This window comes from Protomyctophum bolini (assembly GCF_963924005.1).
Source record: "Protomyctophum bolini genome assembly, chromosome: 4".
NCBI lineage: Eukaryota > Metazoa > Chordata > Actinopteri > Myctophiformes > Myctophidae > Protomyctophum > Protomyctophum bolini.
The window spans coordinates 22,914,507-22,932,959 of record NC_137865.1 but is presented as its reverse complement, the minus strand read 5'-3'; the positions used below and the strand labels follow the sequence as shown (position 1 = coordinate 22,932,959).

The window sequence follows — 18,453 nt, the reverse complement described above, 5'->3', positions numbered from 1 at the left end:
TAGTTTTACTATCGAATAGCAACCCAACGCAGCATGTGTTGATGGAGCCACAAAACAGCTAAAGAAATGAGCTACACTCAGGAATATCCTTGTGGTGAGGGTGAGTGATTTTGTGTTTATACTGAAACACATTCTAGTGTGGATGTACAAGGAGTCATTAATTTCAAAACACTACTTTGGCAACATTGCAGCACCTCAAGGTAACACTCTATAACTCTCTACAACCGCCTCAAACAACATAATAAAATCCCATATGATTTAGCAAAGAAGGACCAAAACATAAAATCACATTATCACAAAAACCCAGCTGTTGCTAGACCACACAAACTGGGAGACAGCGATAACAATGAGGGGGAGAGGGTTGGGGAAGGGGAGAAAAATAAAAATACAACGTATTTAACTAACTGCTTTGACCTGTCAAACTTACCTGATTAAACGTAAATATTACAGATGAAATTACAGAAACGAAGGCACTTTGATTAAATAAATATGGCTCCAGTCAACCAAACAAGGGGTTTAGAAAAAATGATGAAAATGCTAGAATCTTTTCCCTGTCGGAACTAATAACGTTGCGTTGGCTGCTCTGTACACTTGGCGATGAATGACACCGGCGGGGGAAAAATGTCATTGGACAGCTCAATCTCATTCACTGAAAACAGCAGATATATAATTTCACAAGGTGTTGCATGCATCGCGACACGTTGTGAGCTTGTGCTGTAGATCTGCTATTGTTTGGTGAGCGACATCATCGTACAGCAACATCTACTGTTAATGAGGCTTCAACCTCAAAATGTTGATAGGCTGGTGTTCTTGCCCAAGGAATATTTTAACACTTATAGCGCCATTGCAGTAAATGTTCGTCAATTAAAGCTTATTATTTAATCAAACGCTCAACGCCATTGCCATAGATCAACGGCAATTGCGATTTTATAGCACTTTCGATCGATCAAGCCATAATGCTACTTACGTTAGCAACGGGTTGCTAGCTGCTGTTGTCATCTGTTTCTTTCAATCGCCTGTATCTCCTATTCCTTGTCCCAGATGGCATTTTTGGTCAAAACAAGGTTTATTATAGGGGCACGGTGGCACAGTTGGTAGTGCTGTAGCCTCACAGCTAGAAGGTCCTGGGTTCGATTCCCGCTCGGGGCGCTGTGGGTGCTGGCGGCGTGTTTCCTCCTCCGCGTCATCAGTGCCCATACCCGAAGGTGGGGTTGGCGAAAGGGCCTTTCTGTGTGGAGTTTGCATGTTCTCCCCGTGTCCCCTAGGGTAGATACCCTCACAAAAAACATGCAGTAATCCTGGTCTCTAAACTGCCTGATGGAGGGGAAAGGAACTGGTTGGAATAACGTGTTCCTTCCACGCGCTACGTCCAACCAGGGAAACTCCCCCCTGTTAGGTGTAAAGGAGCAACTTGGACACTCAAGCATGAAGGAAGCATGAGTTAAGTCCGTTGCTCTCCCCAGGTTGGTGGAGGGTGTGTAGAGCCCAGGATCACATTAGATGATTGACACAGGGGTGAAAAATGGGTTACAAAATCGTGGGATAAAAAATATATTAAAAAAAAAAAAAAAAAAGTTTATTTGATGGCACAGAGCCGACGATGTGGAGCTCTCCAATGCACCGGCATAGATCCGTTTGGTAAACAACACCTGTCCAGGACCCGTTTCACTTCCTAGTTTGTGTTCAGTACTGGAAGTCTGGAAATGTGGCTTTTCCAAATAAGAGCTCAACTGGGAAAAATGCTGTCGTGAATTATATCATTTGTCAAAAAAGTGTTGAGTATAGTAGTCGTCTCCAAAAATTACTGGGTGCTAAGTTTGTATTCCTTAAATCTTTAACTGTTCTAAAATAATGAGGACAAGTCATGACTTGAGTTATATTTTGTTAGAAGAGACTTAAGTTTTAATGTTTTTTATGTTTAAGCTCAACCTAAACTTTGTCCATTTAAAGCCGTGTTTAAACAGCAAGCGTCTAATAAATATAAGTGTAATAAATAATGAAAATTAGTGTGCACAAAGTATACTGATAAAATAAATAGTCAATATGAGGTTTTTGGATAGATATAGAACCTTGATAGATAGATAGATATTGTAATAATGTATGGTTGATATGACACCCACGTGCATCTAAGTATAAATCAAGCATCACTCTGCCCACTTATTATGACCAGTATTGTCAGGGTCCTTTTGCTTTCAGTAGACAGGTGCGTAGGAGGTGAACGCTTAACGTAGAAAGACAGATAAAGTGGCACTACTTATAGTGCCACTTTATCTTAAGACGGCTTGTCTTCAATTTTGTACATTATGTAATATTAATGCAATTTTTCAGTCAAGCAACCAGTTGTTTGACAAAGCTCGGCTGTTCGAAGCAGTAAGTGAAGAGGGAGCACTCTTTGTTTGTCGGGGGTGACAATTAACAAATATTTTCAGAATGGATTAATCTATTATAGCACAATTTTGGAACAAAATGCCTCAAATCATCCGATTGCCATCCAAGGCGTAAGAAGAAATGGCACCCTTTTCACATTGGCCTATTATAGCGCCACCAGGAGGGGCACTTTATCTAGTTTAGACCTAAAATGCTTGGTTTACCAAGCGATATGTACCAAAATTGGTAAATGATCATCACGTTATCTGAGCCTAAACAGACCTCTTGAAATTGCATATGTGTGTCTAGTCTACCCACTGGTCCAAAATATTACACTTTCTAAATTATGTAAGAAAGAAAGTAGTAATTAAACTACTAAAAAGCCCAGAGGCATTCCCAAGTTCCAAATTTAAAAAGCTGTTATTAATTTGGCTGAATCATCAATTTAGTCCATCACAACACGTGTGGGCAGCAGCTCTGCTTCCATCAGGGATATATAGCTAACATGCTTTTTTTGCTTCTTTTTTGGAGTAGCCAATAATTGTTTCCTCCCAATTTATCAATCTCCAATGTTCAAATTTAAAAAGCCTTCGTTCATTTGCCTGGACCATTACTTTTGGCAAAGCCAGCATGTGTTGACAGCCGCTCCGCCTTCAACCACACACACTTTTTTCTTGGCCTATGCCAATTCCCAAATTCCCCACACATTTCTGTGTAGTCTTTCCACTGCTGACCCTACTGGCTCACTCACCCACCAGAAGGACGTCGTCCTGCTCTTCCATTCGACAGTTTCGGCAGTTTGGAACACCCATATATAGACTCGGTGTTGGACAGGAACCTTTCCACCCTTTCGCCACCCTTGCGCCTCTCTCACATTTTCTAATATGGAACAAAGACATACAACATATTTACATGATGCACATCTCTAAACGGATTATTCAACAATTATTCCAATGAATCCCCTCCCCTCATACTGTCCCTTGTCCTTGGTTCTCAGGCCTCATGACTTCTCCTCGGAGGGTTTCACCGACTGGGCCTTCATGACCACTCACTCGTGGGATGAGAATCCTCAAGGGGAGTGGACCCTGGAGATCGAGAACGAGGCTGGAGGAGGAGGACATGAATCTGGTAACACAATTCACCAGCTGTCACACTGGAGAGCCCACTTCTCATCATCTCACAAGAGCCACTTTTTACCAGTGGTGTCATGGAACTAACTACATTCACATTCAGTACTGTATACTTAAGAACAATTTAATATTTGCTGTAATACGCCACTACATATCGGAGGCACATTTTGTAGTTTTTACTGCACTACATTTATTTAATCGCTTTAGTTCCTTGCATATTTCCATAATTATCATTAAAAACATGTATTAACTAGTAGTTAACCGTATTAATGGCAAGAACGCGGGGCCTCGTTTTTCTCTCCGCGACCCGCCTGTGCCAAAAAGAGGGACCTCATCTTTCTTTAATTTCATTTAATCGAGTAATTCATTATTATTATTTTTTTACTCACATGTTAGACAGGCTACATACAGATATACATACGGATCCGACGCGCGTGCGCTTATTACTCCTTTTTCTGCTCTAAATGAACCAAAATCCAGTGTTTGGAAGGTTATTATTCCCTCTTCTTACATCATTGCCGGTCTACCGCAGCCTAGAGTGAAGCCACTATAGTGTGCTGGGGGGCTACACTTCCTGGTTAATTTGTAGTTTTAGATATTTTAGATTTTAGCAGTTCCACACTTTGTTTCCCATTTCCTCCATAATGGGAGTTTGTTCGGGCAGAAAACCCAGATAAGCACATCCTGACTAAAAGGCAAGACATGCACAGCTCTGTGTGTTAATTGAACTCTGATAATGTACAAGTCCATTTAGTTCCATTTGTATAATTGTTATGTTAAATTGGCACACTTTGATAACAACCATTAAATGGATGAAATTCATTTGATGAAATGTTTTTGGACAGTGTTTTTTTTGACAATTGAACAGTTCCATTTGAACTGACTCATGTTCGCCTTGGAGAAACATCAGGCTGTAAACAACTTGATTCATAGGAGTGTTCCCAGGGCTACCTCACCAGAGTCACCACAGAGAGGAGAATAAGACGGGTGGCAGTGGAAGCCACAGGTTAGGAGTGCAGCAGTCAATCTAACTAATGGATTATAAAAGATTATCTAATTAAATAATACATAAAAAATGTATCCCTATGGCCCGGGCGGCTGGCGTAGCCGTCTGGGCACCTAGACTGCTGATCCAGCCTGACAGCGTGTTGCCGGTTCGACTCCCGATCCTGACGACCTTTGCAGTGTGTCATTCCCCAAAAATATCTTAAAAAAATAAAAACTAGCCCCCCTACTAGTACCCCTATTTTGTCATTATACAGTAGGCACTTCTACAAGCTCAGTGCTTGTAGGCATGCCTTTTCCGCTATTTTTGCATGACACCATTGAACCACAAAGTATACAATTATTACAATAGGGCTTACGTGGTTTGTTGATGTATAAAAAATCTGAAAAATATATAGATTTAAATAAAAAAACATGTTCCTCGATTATTCGATTAATCGTAAAGGTAATGGATAGAATAATCGCTACGGAAATAATGGATAGTTGCAGCCCTTTGTGGAACCTTGGTTGTACGGCTTTACAGCCTGTAAATGAGCTAAGAGAGACCCTACGGCTGGGCCATTTGTGAAACAAGCTTCTAAATATCTTTTTGTACTTTTCTTGGTAAAAGCGCTCAAACATTTTCTTTGTTTTCTTGGAAAAATGACACAATGGGAACTATGCACAAAAACAAATGTCAGCCACCTTTTTACCGTAAAACTGTGATGTGACAATAAAGATGATTCTGATACTCTGCCGACTCACCCTTCTCCCTGTCCCCTCCTGGGATGAAAAGAACATGGCACTCGTCCTGCTCTTTCAAACTGACACGTCCTCCTCTTCTCCCTGCAGGCGTTCTGAGTCAGTTCACTCTCATCCTGTGGGGGACCGGGTCCAGCGCCGTTAACCCCTCGTCGTCCGACTTCCCCCGGCCGTCCAACAACAGCTGCAAGACCTTTGACGCTCAGCAGATCTGTATAGGTGAGACTGATGTCAGTGGCTCTGAAAGCATCTACTATATATATAGCAAATGCCGGCCTCAGTCCTAAATGGCTTTTAAGCAAGCAGTGGTTCCCAATTGTTTCCCATTGCATCACAATCACTGAATTCAGCTGTTATTTCTGAATAAGCTGAATGAGCTCTATAACAGGCCGCTGTCTAATCGAAGCCCCAGAGTACCTGCTGCGCTGCTTTATTTTATGCCATGTCCAACAAAGCAGCACATGCACAGAAATAAACATTCTTGCGAGCTAAACATTGCTCTTAATGTTTTTTTTTAGATTTCGGGAAAAATATGTCGATGACAATGTACCGGTATTCTATTTGATCAACACTAACTTGTTTGGGCAGGCGACCGCATTGCGCTGGACGACAGCCAGCGCAACACTTTCATTACTGTAAGCAAGGAAAATTAAATATTTGGTTTTGTTGTTACTAATTAAACCCCTCGACTTCGCCTTAGAGTTTAATCATCCTGTCGAGGGTTATATATGTCAACAACACCCGGCATGCCGGCAATTATCCTTTGCTTAACCACTTGCACTTGATTTGGAAAATTAAACCCGAGTTGGCTTTGTACTTGGACAGTTTTTTTCTGGCATCTACACCAAATCTCTTTGACAAAAATAGCCGATTTCCACGCGTCTGTCGTGATGCTGGTCATTTTGTTGGACCACTCCAAACAGACAAGGCCTCGCGCCTTCCCAGGTTGGGAACCACTGCCTTGCACAACAACATGCTGAATGCCTCGGCTGTAGACACAGAATTGGAATTGGAGTTAGGGTGATCTTTTGCTGTCACAACCCTGTAGAATACACTCCCCAACACCCTCCAATTCTTCAAGACGGCTCTCGAAACTCACCTCTTCAATATGGCGTTCCCCAGCTAACTGCACACCCACCTGTTTGACTGTTTTACTACTACTACTTTTTTATTGATTTGAGCCTTTTCAATGTTTTTCTTTTGTCGTTTTCTCCTCCCCCACATGTAAAGTGTGGGGGAGTGTGCCCTTTGAAAAATGCTTATAATCGCAGAATTTGGGAGGACCAAACGCTTACACATGCAGACTGTACATTTACTGTACAAGCATTCTCACTTACTTGGCTTGCTTACTACTTACAAGCATTTTTTCGCTGAGCACACCTGTGGACACCAGCAATGAATAAGCACTGTGCCAAACGCGCCTGGAAACGGCATATGTCATGTCAGTTTTAATCAAGAGCACGGAGGCTTGAAGTACCAGCAGGAGATGATACTATCGCTGCAACAATGCAAGAGCCGTTCTCAAGTTGCCAGTTGTAGTTGCGTAGTTTATTTTTTTTAATTCTTTTTTTGTTATTTGCCAAAACTGACAAGACACACTGAAAGGACACACTCGTGACTCTTCAACATTAAACAACAGTGTATAGCTCCTTCTGGGTAAACCCTGCCATGTATTTGCATTGAAACGAGACAGGTTTGTGTAGTGTTGCTATTGGTGTCAAAACAAAATCTTCAACACAGAGATACTAGAAAAAACATTGTTTATAGCGTATTATTTTATCATTTGTATGGTTATACAGTAAGTTGTGTCCATGTGTTGCATACATGGCTGCTGGGTCGCAATTTCAGTGTGAGCTGATAATAAAGTCATATCATATCTGATGTTACTCCGATCACCCGTCATGCTGTACAATTCTACAATCATTCTCACTGTCATCTCTTTGTGCACCGTGTTGAAACGAAAAAGAGTAGTTATTGTGAACTTGGTGAGGTTAAGGATGAAATTCATTTTCTATTGTACTGCCCTTTTTATCATGATTTAAGAAAAACGCTCTTTGACAAAGTACATGTAGGTCTGTCCCTGACTCCCTGGACAGTGTTTTAGTTAAATATTTATTTGATAACCAATACCATACATTCGCAATCTCAAACTTTATCCATAAAGCCTGGAACGGAAGAAAACGGATGTATAGTGGCACTGTGATGGATCATACCAACTCCTAAGTGGAGATCTGAGTTCTTTGTGTGTACAGTATGTAGGCCTATGTGTATGTGAGTATATGTATACTGTATATAGGTATATGTATGTATGCATGTATATGTATTTATGTATGTATGTGTGTGTATTACCTTGTCTAAGTTAAACATTGTTCTCTCTCTCGCTCTCTCTCTCTCTCTCTCCCTCTCTCTCTCTCTCTCTCTCTCCCTCTCTCTCTCCCTCCACTTTAGTCTCTATCTTGACCATATGGACTACTTGAATGTACTCTCGATTAGTGTTATGTACATTGTGTGATATTGATTTATGTTTAATATTTTGGTGTCTGCATGTTGGCACAGGAAATCTAATGTATTGTAAAGTGTGTCTGAATAATCCTGTGAGGGATGGGCTGCGAAAGGCAGCCAGACATGGAAATAAAATCATTCATTCATTCATTCATTCATTGCGCATGGTATTTTGCATGCAATGTTGTACCCAGTGAACAACCGTGTCAATGCAAATTGAAAATGTACCTAGCCAGCCAATTGAGGAAAAATGTGTTTTGACTGTCAAATAGAATGAGAATTGCATCTACACTATGACAAATGTGAGTGTTTTGTATTCTGTGGGCACACAGTGAGAAGTGAAATAGTGCAATGGCCAATTGCCTTAATGGTGTGGCGTTTTGAGGCACTGTTAAGATAATGAGGCAGGCGGTGACTAGGATCAGACCTTCATGATAAAAATAGTTGACATTGATGTACATTGTTGGACAGATATTTTTCTACGGATTTAAACCACAGAACATGGTGGAAAGGGACTTTATAAATGGTCTTGCTGGCTGTGCAAGATTGAATTTCCTGGTTTAAGAAATGGTTTCAGTATAGCTGTCTGTTTTTCAGGGACACCGAGGCTGGTCATAGCCGGCACGGAGACTTTTCATTTGGGCTGATAGCTCAATCACCGGATTGAGTGTCTGCACATAGGGTTTAATTGGTTAATGTTTGTTTTGTAATAATAATCTAGAGATCTACAAAGTAACCTGCAACTAAAGTTTTCAAATAGAAAAAAAGTACAATAGTAAAAATATCAATATTATATATTTGTGTGTCTGAGATGTAGTGGAGTATATATTTTTAATATATTCAAGTAAAGTAAAAAGTACAGTATTTGAAGCACTGCCACTGGTGTGTTGGTTGCATCAGACTCACCCCCCCCCCCTGTCTGTTTGTGGTCATCTCTTCCAGAGTGCAGCCCCGGCTTCTCCCTCTTCCTCCAGGGCTGCGTGAAGTTCTGCCCGCCGGGCTTCACCTCAGGCCCTCAGCTCCTCAACCTGTCCCTGGAGACCTGGGACCTGGTCCAGGACGAGTCCTCAGTCCAGGCCTGTTTGCCCTGCAACCCAGCGTGCCTCACCTGCCGTGGCACGGGCTGCACGGACTGCCTGTCCTGCCCGCCTCACAGCCACCTGGTCCTCACCTCCTGTCTGCACCAGAACCAGGTCCAGCGCAAGTCCCCCGCCGGCGCCGGGGCGGGACTTCAGGGCGAGGCAGCCCAGCTCGGGGGAGAGACCTCGGCAGAGGGCGACGTAGCAGGAGGAGGAGGGGGCGTTGAACCCCTCGCCCCCAGCGGCGTAGCCCCGTCCTCCTCCCACTGGCCCGCCCTAGTGGCCGTGCTCAGCTGTGCCTTCATCCTGGCAGCCTTCGCCGGAGTCTTCATCCTGCTGCAGATGCACTCTGGCGGCGGCCCGCCTTGGAGCTGGAGGTCCAGGCGGACGCCCCGTGCCGCCGTGTCGGGGGGCATCAGTCTGGCCTTGGGCCAGGGACACGAGAGGAAGGCGCGCATATGCTACAAGGGCATCCCCACCGTGTGGGGCGACGAGGACACGCTGGCGTACGAGTCTGAGTCAGACAGCGAGGAGGTGGACGGCCACAGTGAGAGGACAGCGTTTATCAGGACACAGAGCTCACTCTAGCGCTCACTGTCCATCTCACCTCCTGGTCTGTCTCTAAAACCCATGTGTCTTTGTTGTCCATCCGTCTGTCTCTAGCCGTGTGTCACTGGCTCTGTGAGACAGTCAGACTGTCTCTTGAGCCAGGCTGTCATGAGACTACACACACTGTCAATTCCTTAGTGTTAGTTGAACTCTGAGAGTGTACATATGGAACCAAATGGACCATTTGGTTCCTTTTGTACACTTCTCGGAGGTACAGGCCATAAGGGTCCATTTGTACATTTTCTGAGTTAAATTAACGCATAGGATTTTACTGTGTAATGTGACCTCAGTCAATCACCACAAAAATGCATAGGCCTTACATTATTAAAATCCAAATGCATTTTGTTTTGTTTTGTGTTTTTTGTAATTTATCATTTGATTAAGACCATGAGATTATATTGATTCACTATGTATTTGCTTTGACATTCAATAGTTTAACTCAGTGGTGTATTGCAATTTATTTTTATTATAGAAAGTTATATGACTAATGTATGAGTGTATTTATCCATTTTCTTTACAGTCTTACTGTGTAGCGTCCATTTTACGATTTTCCTTTTTTTGGGGGGGGGTGACTCCGGTTGCTCCGTTGTCTTGTCTGAATTTTGTTCTCAAATCACAGTACTGAGTTTAAAGTGTTCCGCGAAGTTTAAAATACTGTTTAAAGAAGTTGTCAAAATCACATTTATGTGGAATGGTTATTGTGAAAAATATGCCAGTGAAAGATTATATTTTGTAGAGAGAAGGCCTTGTGGCACACCTACAAGGACAGGTGCGTAGGAGGGAGCCGGCAACCAAATGCCAATCATGAAAAGAAAAAGGGTCCCTCACACTGTTTCACTTCCAGAGCAGCTGTTTTATTCAGAGTGACAACATTTCTGGCCTAAACGACCTTCTCAGGAGATACCTGGTGAAGGACGTTTAGACCGAAACGTTGTCAACTATTTTCTGGCCTTACAGCCCATACATCCAAACAGAAAAGTCCTATTTGATTGCATTAAATGACTTTAAACAACATTAAATACCCTTTGCCACTCGATCTGGCATTCACTCTATGCATGCGCATACAACTGCTGCTCTATAAGTGAAGACGGTGTGCGGGACCCTTTTCTTCTAGTGAAAGATTATATAAAAAGTTACTTTTGTTTAATTGGAAAAGGTTATACACTACGACTTTAATAAGCAGTGTAATAATTTCAAAAAACATTTGGCCTATAATTTAACCTGAGAAGAATCAACACACTGTTGAGTTGTTAAATTTTTGCATTGTCAACATTCTGCAAAGGAATAACCTTGTGTTCGCAAGAAAAAAAAGGAAAAACATTAGCAGTCGAAGCCTGTGCATTTCTAACAATCAACTGTACGTTCCACATTTTGTGAAGGTTACATGCTGAGAAGATTAATAGTTGTCAGTCACAGCTGCACAGAGAGAATTGAAGTCTTGAGATACAAAGTATCTGCAGGACAAATTGCATAAAAATCCACAGTCTGGAGGCTGCTTGATAATGAGAATCTGGAGGATGCTTTGAGACCAATTAAGGCACCAGTGGGAACTTGCAGATGCAGCATATCAGTCAAATCCTTTGCATAGCTGTGTGCTGGAATAATGCCTGATTGACTCTTTGTTGCCTGCTGGCGTCACACACCCCAAGACAAGCAGATCTCCAGGTCACAGCGTGACAATATTGTCAGTAGAGCTGGGCGAGATATGAATTCCAATCCTGATTGTTTAAGACGTTTGCCTCGATTAATGATCGAGCAATGCGCCACGTGAGCTTGTCGATCGGCTATTTTCATTATTTTTGTATGCCACCACTGTACAACAAAAGTATAATAGAGTGTTAAGATGGTTAATCAGACTAATCCATTTTGGCGATTATATAAAACATTGTGTTGATTTGTTGATCTAGATGCGTACTAGATTGTGCATACTAGATAGTATGCATACTAATACATTTAGAAAGTATGCAACAAAACCTGCATTTACATTATTTGATTAACCTACATAAGCAAGATTAAGTCGTTTATTGGTTATAAATATCGTTTTTTTATATATTTCCAGTTAATTAGCCATAATTGCCAGAGCTCGACACCGGAGCCCAAGCAGGTATACTATACATCACCCATAAGCCTGGAGAAGGCTGTTCATTATTTTTAAATGAAAGTATCAAAGATATCAACAACAAAAACTTAACCCAAAGCTCTTTGACCTTCTCTAGCTTGGTTGCAACTGGTAGAAAAATATGTTTGTCTTCATTCTCCCCACGGAGGCCATTTTGGTTTTTGGGCTCTTCCGGGAATGGCTGTATCGAGATAGAGCTCTTGCGTTCAGTTGCAAGGGCCATACATTTGAGGACAGTGAACATATTTAAATATCTTCACAAGGCTCACAAGTTGAATCAAAGTCTTTGGATCAAAAGGCTAGAATTGATCAAGTGATCAATCAACGATGATAAGCGAATTACCAGATATTGTATCATATTTTGTATCTATTTCTTTTGTACACTTTTTTATTTAATTGATACTGGGTGTTAATATTGTGGAGATTTAAATTTCATGCTGGAATAAAAAATACTTTGGATGTTGTGTGGGCTACCATCTTGTCTTTGCTTGGGGCTGTTTCATAGCTCTAACACACACACATCCACACACGCATTCACGCATGTAAATGTTCATCTTACGGTGGACATATTTGCCTGAAAATTTATCTTTGAAATCTTTCATAGTTTTAGAAATATATTTCTTTAAAAGTTGAGAAAATTATAATGGGGGTCAATGAGATTTTGTAAAAATATCACAGGCAGTATCATTACTGCCCGGAACTGGGCCTTGATGATCAGGCTTTCAACACTGGGTAGACCACACTTCTGCAGGACCTCAAGATTTGACACCTTGTCCTACCACACTTGATGAGCTTATAGGTTATTAGTTCATAATGAATCGTTATTGTTGAGTTAAAACTCATAAATGGAGCATGGATCTTCTACAAGACACCTCAGACAACTTCTACAGTCTCAACAACTACATCTCCCAGAGTGCATCAGCTGCTAGATGGCTGCTGGTGCTCATTTGCCTGATTGAACACCTGTTAAAGGCTGATGGTGGTGACACTCAAACAAATATCAAACAAGATGGCGGAATAAACAAACCTATAAAGGCTGATACAGACAGCCACAGACACACACGTCCTTGTGTTTATTAATATAAGCCTTTATAACCAACCAAAGGGTGAAATAATGCACGTGCGTGCGTGCGTGAGTGCATGAGTGTGTGTGTGTGTGTGTGTGTGTGTGTGTGTGTGTGTGTGTGTGTGTGTGTGTGTGTGTGTGGTGCACACAGCAGTTACATCAACAGTGGATGATCCAAACACAAATCACACTGACTAACGGACCAATGACGGACGGACTAGTTGAACAGGTGACCGGATCCAGTGGGCGGGGCTTTGGATTTAAATAGGAGCGGCCATGTTTTTTCCCAGCATGCTGTTTGGTTTGGGATCCACTTCATGCTGTCTGTGAGCAGAGCTGTTTGTTCCAAGGTAAGAAGCGTTTGTTTGAGAAACACGGTTTTATCCTTGAGCACTGTTGTTGTTTAGACATTAAGATGATTTATAGGACTGTTTATTGTTTAAACAGAGTATTTATAAGACTGTTGTTTATTGTGACACTAAATGGACAACAATGTCAGCAATGTTTGTCCTTTTATAGGACTCGTTCTTTGGCCTTGGGCCTCGATCACACAAAAAAAACATTTGTCTTGTCTGTTTAATGGCCGCCCCAATGCATTTCCAATGGGAGGCACATGCTTTGACCAAACATTTGTGTTTGATTTTGGGGGGCAATCAAACACATGCAGGCAGAGCCCAGAACATATGCTTATGTGTGACTGAGGCCTTGGGCCTTGATCGCAACAAAAGCATTGTCTTGTCTGTGAAAATGGCTGATCTACAAGCTCGCAATGCATTGTGAATGTGATGTGACACATTGTGAGCTTTTAGATCTGCTATTTTCAAAAGGTTTTTTTCTGTTCAAAATGACCAAGTATGCAGATTGTCCCATTTGAAATGTTTAAGTACATTTTGATGCCAAAACCTTTTAACTTTGACTCAAGTTATATAATGTAGATTTTGAAGTTTAGATTTTTTTTTACCAATATCTTAAAGGGACAATTCACTTTAAAAAACTAACTTTTTGTCATTGTATTATCTACTCGGGTTTATGTGAACACTACAGACAGTTTTTAAGTTAAAAAGCTAAAATGAATATTTAAATACTGAATCAAGCAACTTAAAAGCTGTCTGCAGTGTTCACATAAGCCTGAGTAGACGATAAAGTGAAATATTATATGAATTTTACAATGTATGAAATCTGGATAAAGAGTAATGTTGTTTTTATTTATGTCTTGCAGGTTAATCATGTGACCTTGGTGTCATGTGTGACCTTGGATGGGGTCATCAGGAGATGGCTGGTATTGATAATAGAGTGTCTACTCGGCTGAGCTGAAACGTATAACGGTGTCAACGAACGCTCCCTGAGATTACGAGGCGTACGGTGCTCGGGACGTATTGTGCCATACAACCTACGCGGCTCTATTAATACCGGCTATCTTCAACTGAGCGACGGAAGCCCCCCCATGGTATGTACCTGGATTACATGTGGCTGTAGTAGAAACAAGGGCAGTGTCACCATTACATGTCAAGTTGACCATTCATTGTCATACATCTGATTTTACATATGTTTGGGTGAAAAACCTTACTGAGGTTTTTATGTGTTTTTAGTATTTCAATGTGTCCATGATTTCATGGACACTTCCTACCCAGACTACAATTCCCATAATGCTTTGGTGCACTGCTCCTTGTGCATAGGGGAGGGCTGTCTTACTGAGACAACATGTAGTCTAGGGAGGAAGTGAGCCCATTGTCCATGACATCATGGAGCCCATGGACACTTTTGAAATACTACATATATAAAAACGACGATTACCCACATAAAAAACCCAGGAAAGTGTTTCTTGTCTCCCAAACATCATTAAAATAAGCTCTGGTTGCAAAAGGGGTGAAGTCGCCGTTTAATGGGTTGAATCATTAAAGCTGCTATAAGCAATATGTCAAATGTACTTTAAAAAAAATTGGTATTCAGACTGCCAGCAATGGGTAAAACAATATTGTCTCTAACACATCTTGGGGCCACAATCTGCATTCAAAGATGTTCCTAGCTTTGTCATTGGTCGATTTGCCTGTCTACTTCCTGATTGGTCAGTCATTTTGACCGGGTTCTTTTTTTTTCTCTGACCAATGACAAAGCTTCTAGGAATATCTTTGACTGCAGATTGTGGCCCCTAGATGTATCGCAGAGACTAAATCATGTGTGTTTTACTCATTGCTGAATGAAATAAAAATCATTAAAATTGACATTATTGCTTATAGGAGCTTTAATCACAATTTGTGACAATAATAAAGTAAGATATTGGTGACACAGCTTTCAGTGACTGTTATGACTTACAAAATGTCATCCTGTAGGCCGACAACTAAATAGATATATTTTTTTCTTGTCATTTCAGAACGTGAAGCTGACAAGGCGACGTCGGTATTGAAGGTACAGTGCTGTTGCCACTCCTGGGTGCTGTTGGCAGTGAAGGTTAGTAATGAACCTTTTGATTCCTGATGCTTGTGTAAGTGGGCTACATGCTACATGCTACCATACCATAGGTTGTCATTCGCACCGTGTATCGTTTCACGTAATCTGTGTATAATGCCACTCTACATCACATGCCGCAATGTGATTTATGTATTGTTTAACATAATTTACGGGTAAAGCTGTCGCGTCACGTCACATCACATTATGTATGTTCTGTTGTAGTCTTTCTGTGCTGTTTTCTGTGTCGAGTTATTAGAATTTCTATTTCCTTTCTCTTTTAATAAAAAAAGTATTTTTTTTTATTTCTCCTTGCCCATTGCCCTAGTTCTTCACTAGTGGACTGTGTGTACAAAATGTGATTTGGCGTCATGCGACTTATTTCCGGTATCATTATGGTAGCATGTAGCCTGCTTAACACTGTTTACAGCCTTCTATGCTGTAGATCTGTCCAAACTAACAGGAAGAAAATTATGGCAGATTTTCTTCGTTGGTTAGTTTGTTTTGTTTAGTGCTGATATTGAAGGTAAGTGGACGTAGTTTATTATCTTTTGATGTCGGGCAGAAACCTTGTATCTCCATAGTTCAACCTTTTGTAAATTAATTTCCTTACTTGGTCATGCTACAGTGTCACACACTAAAGTAGCAAATAGCTGATCTACAAGCTCACGATGCAAAGATCATCCATTATTGAATATAACCTATTAGTATCGAACATGCACGGTTTCTACCCCGACCTTTCATCTTCTCTTCTATTCTTTGCTTTAATAAAGTTATTGTTTTTTCTGGTCAGAGTTTTTAATCGCATTTTGCTTTATTTTTCATAAGTCATTTCTTTCTTTCCTATCTATCACTAGTTCTTCACTAGTGTATGTGGTGCGTGTGTCGGGTCGTGTCTCTCATACAGTTTCTAATCATTTGATTGGAGCTGTATCGTTTCACGTCATTTGCGTTGTGTCATTTGCTGGTAAAGCGCCATCACGTCAGTTCACATCAGATATGAACACAGGCCGGTATGTGATGTGCATTTATGTGATATTTTTATGTGATTATTTCACAAATTGCGGATAGCTCGTTGCACGCCATGCACTCTGTTCATTGCTCTTGTGTTCTAATGTCATCCTCAGTGTTGTATGTATGTTGTGTTCTCATGTTCATAGTGTTGCTGTATTGCTGACAAATACTGGGGTCCAAAGAATGCTTCTGCCATTGCATAATTTGCACCTCGTATAATTTGTCAATCGTCCACAAATGGCATAAATTGTAATGTATATTTAAATGTGGGCAATTCTTTTGAAAACATGTAGATTTTAAAATGGAAATGTGGGACAACTGGCTAGAAAGACTGGCCACAAACCTAAGGCCAACTGCTTGGGCGGAGACCAAGAATCTTTTTGTTTTGTTCATGTTCATAAAGCGCTCCAAGTGCTTTAAGTGAGAAGTCCAGCAGCAAACCTCTAGGTCATAAGAGCATTGTTTGTGCTATATTATCAGATCCAATTTGTGAGTATAAAGCTTCATCTATGCCCACATCACATATGAACACAGGCCCGGTATGTGATGTGTGTTTATGTCTCGTATCATTTCACATTGGTGAGTAAGGCTTCATCACGTCATCCCCACATCACATGATGAATTTAGGGTTAGGGCTAGGGTTAGGTATGTGATGTGGATTGATGTGATGTATGTCTTTTATAATGTGCGAGTGAAGCTTCATCGTGTCAGTTCACATCACATTAAGTGGTGTGTATTGATGTGATTTATTTATGCTGCCATTTGCAGCTAAAACTTAATTCATGCCGGTCAGTAGGCGAGGCATTGACGATGGGCCTATGACCCAAAGGTTTTCTGCTGCACTTTTCACTTTTAGCACTTTGCAGCTCTTTATGAGCACGGAAAAATAAAATATTTTCTTAGTTTATGTCTGAGGAGTTTTCCTTGGTCTTCTTCTCGATTTCAATTGTAAGACATAATCATGGCTATCATTTATAGGCTATTATGATTCAAATTATTATGAATGTGATTGCTTTTGGACCTGTAAATTACAACAAAACAAACTAAGGCACTGGTGTGGTACTACTGGTTTACCAGAATGGGGTTCAACTCCCTGCGGTGCCCTCAATTTGTTGTATTTACATGGTTCATTTTCTGCTCATTGTTGCCTTTTCAGAGATGATAACCCCCAGGTTCTTTACTGCGTTTGTACTCTCTACATTTGGGTTACAAGTCTATTTAGGGACAAGCCCGAAGGTACTCTTGGTTTTCTCTTCTCCTTCCACCAAAAATGGCAGTCCACGGTCACACTCGGCAGTCAGTTGGGGGTTGGGGGTCCATATTAGAAGTCCATGGAACTTTTTTCAGTATGCCGTTTTTCATTTTGGAGGATTTGAAAAAATAGACTAATCATTCCAAGATCATGGACTATAGCCCATGGTCTCGGAATGATTTTCGTTCCATAATGAGGCGGCATAGCTAACCTATCGTTCATTTTATGACGTAAGCGCCAAATTTGGCAGAAGTTTTGACAGATATATTGGTAACGAAACTGGATATTGGGCCATCCCAAATTCTTATTCTGGTGGGTGTGGCAGCCATTTTTCAAAATGGCCGCCAGCGGTTTTGTCAAATCTTCCTAAACGTCCCTCTAGCAGCTACAATATTTACTGTAGAAGACTGAAATGTTGCATGAAGGTCATGTGCTTTCAGACCAATTGGCTAAAAGGGGTGGGGGAGATGCAATGGGAGTGGCCTATCATAAAATGTGCATAACTTCGAAGTAGACATACAAATTTTGTTTTCATTATTACATTTTTTTTCAAAAATGATGAAAAACGGCCCGCTATAGTATGCCGTACGATATAGGCTATAGCCCATGGTCCAAAATGATGAGAAACGAGGCTAACTTTTTTTTTCAAAAATTCAAAAAACATGGGCTATAACCCATCGTTTTTGTAATTTCCTCTTTTTTTCAAAAATGATGAAAAACGGCGCGCTATAGTATGCCGTACGATATGGGCTATAGCCCATGGTCCAAAATGATGAGAAACGAGGCTAACTTTTTTTTTGTCATTTTTTGTCATTTTGATTTTTTGTCATTTTTTTCAAATCCTCAAAAATGATGAAAAACGGCGCGCTATAGTATGCCGTACGATATGGGCTATAGCCCATGGTCCAAAATGATGAGAAACGAGGCTAACTTTTTTTTTTTCAAAATTTCAAAAAACATGGGCTATAACCCATCGTTTTTGTAGTTTCGTCATTTTTTTTAAATCCTCAAAAATGATGAAAAACGGCGCGCTATAGTATGCCGTACGATATGGGCTATAGCCCATGGTCCAAAATGATGAGAAACGAGGCTAACTTTTTTTTTTCAAAATTTCAAAAAACATG

General features: G+C 40.9%; 1 protein-coding gene across 2 annotated transcripts in view; it reads left to right on the top strand.

Annotated features, from left to right (window-relative positions):
* furinb (furin (paired basic amino acid cleaving enzyme) b) overlaps positions 1-12,016 on the top strand; it is a 125,689-nt gene extending 113,673 nt beyond the window's left edge. For both annotated transcript variants that reach the window (XM_080761862.1, XM_080761863.1), the window contains exons 14-16: positions 3,365-3,495; positions 5,334-5,462; positions 8,688-12,016. In XM_080761862.1, coding sequence (XP_080617988.1) covers positions 3,365-3,495; positions 5,334-5,462; positions 8,688-9,412 — 985 coding nt within the window. In that variant the 3' untranslated portion in view covers positions 9,413-12,016. The remainder of the gene's footprint in view (positions 1-3,364; positions 3,496-5,333; positions 5,463-8,687) is intronic.
* The last annotated feature ends 6,437 nt before the right edge of the window (positions 12,017-18,453 follow it).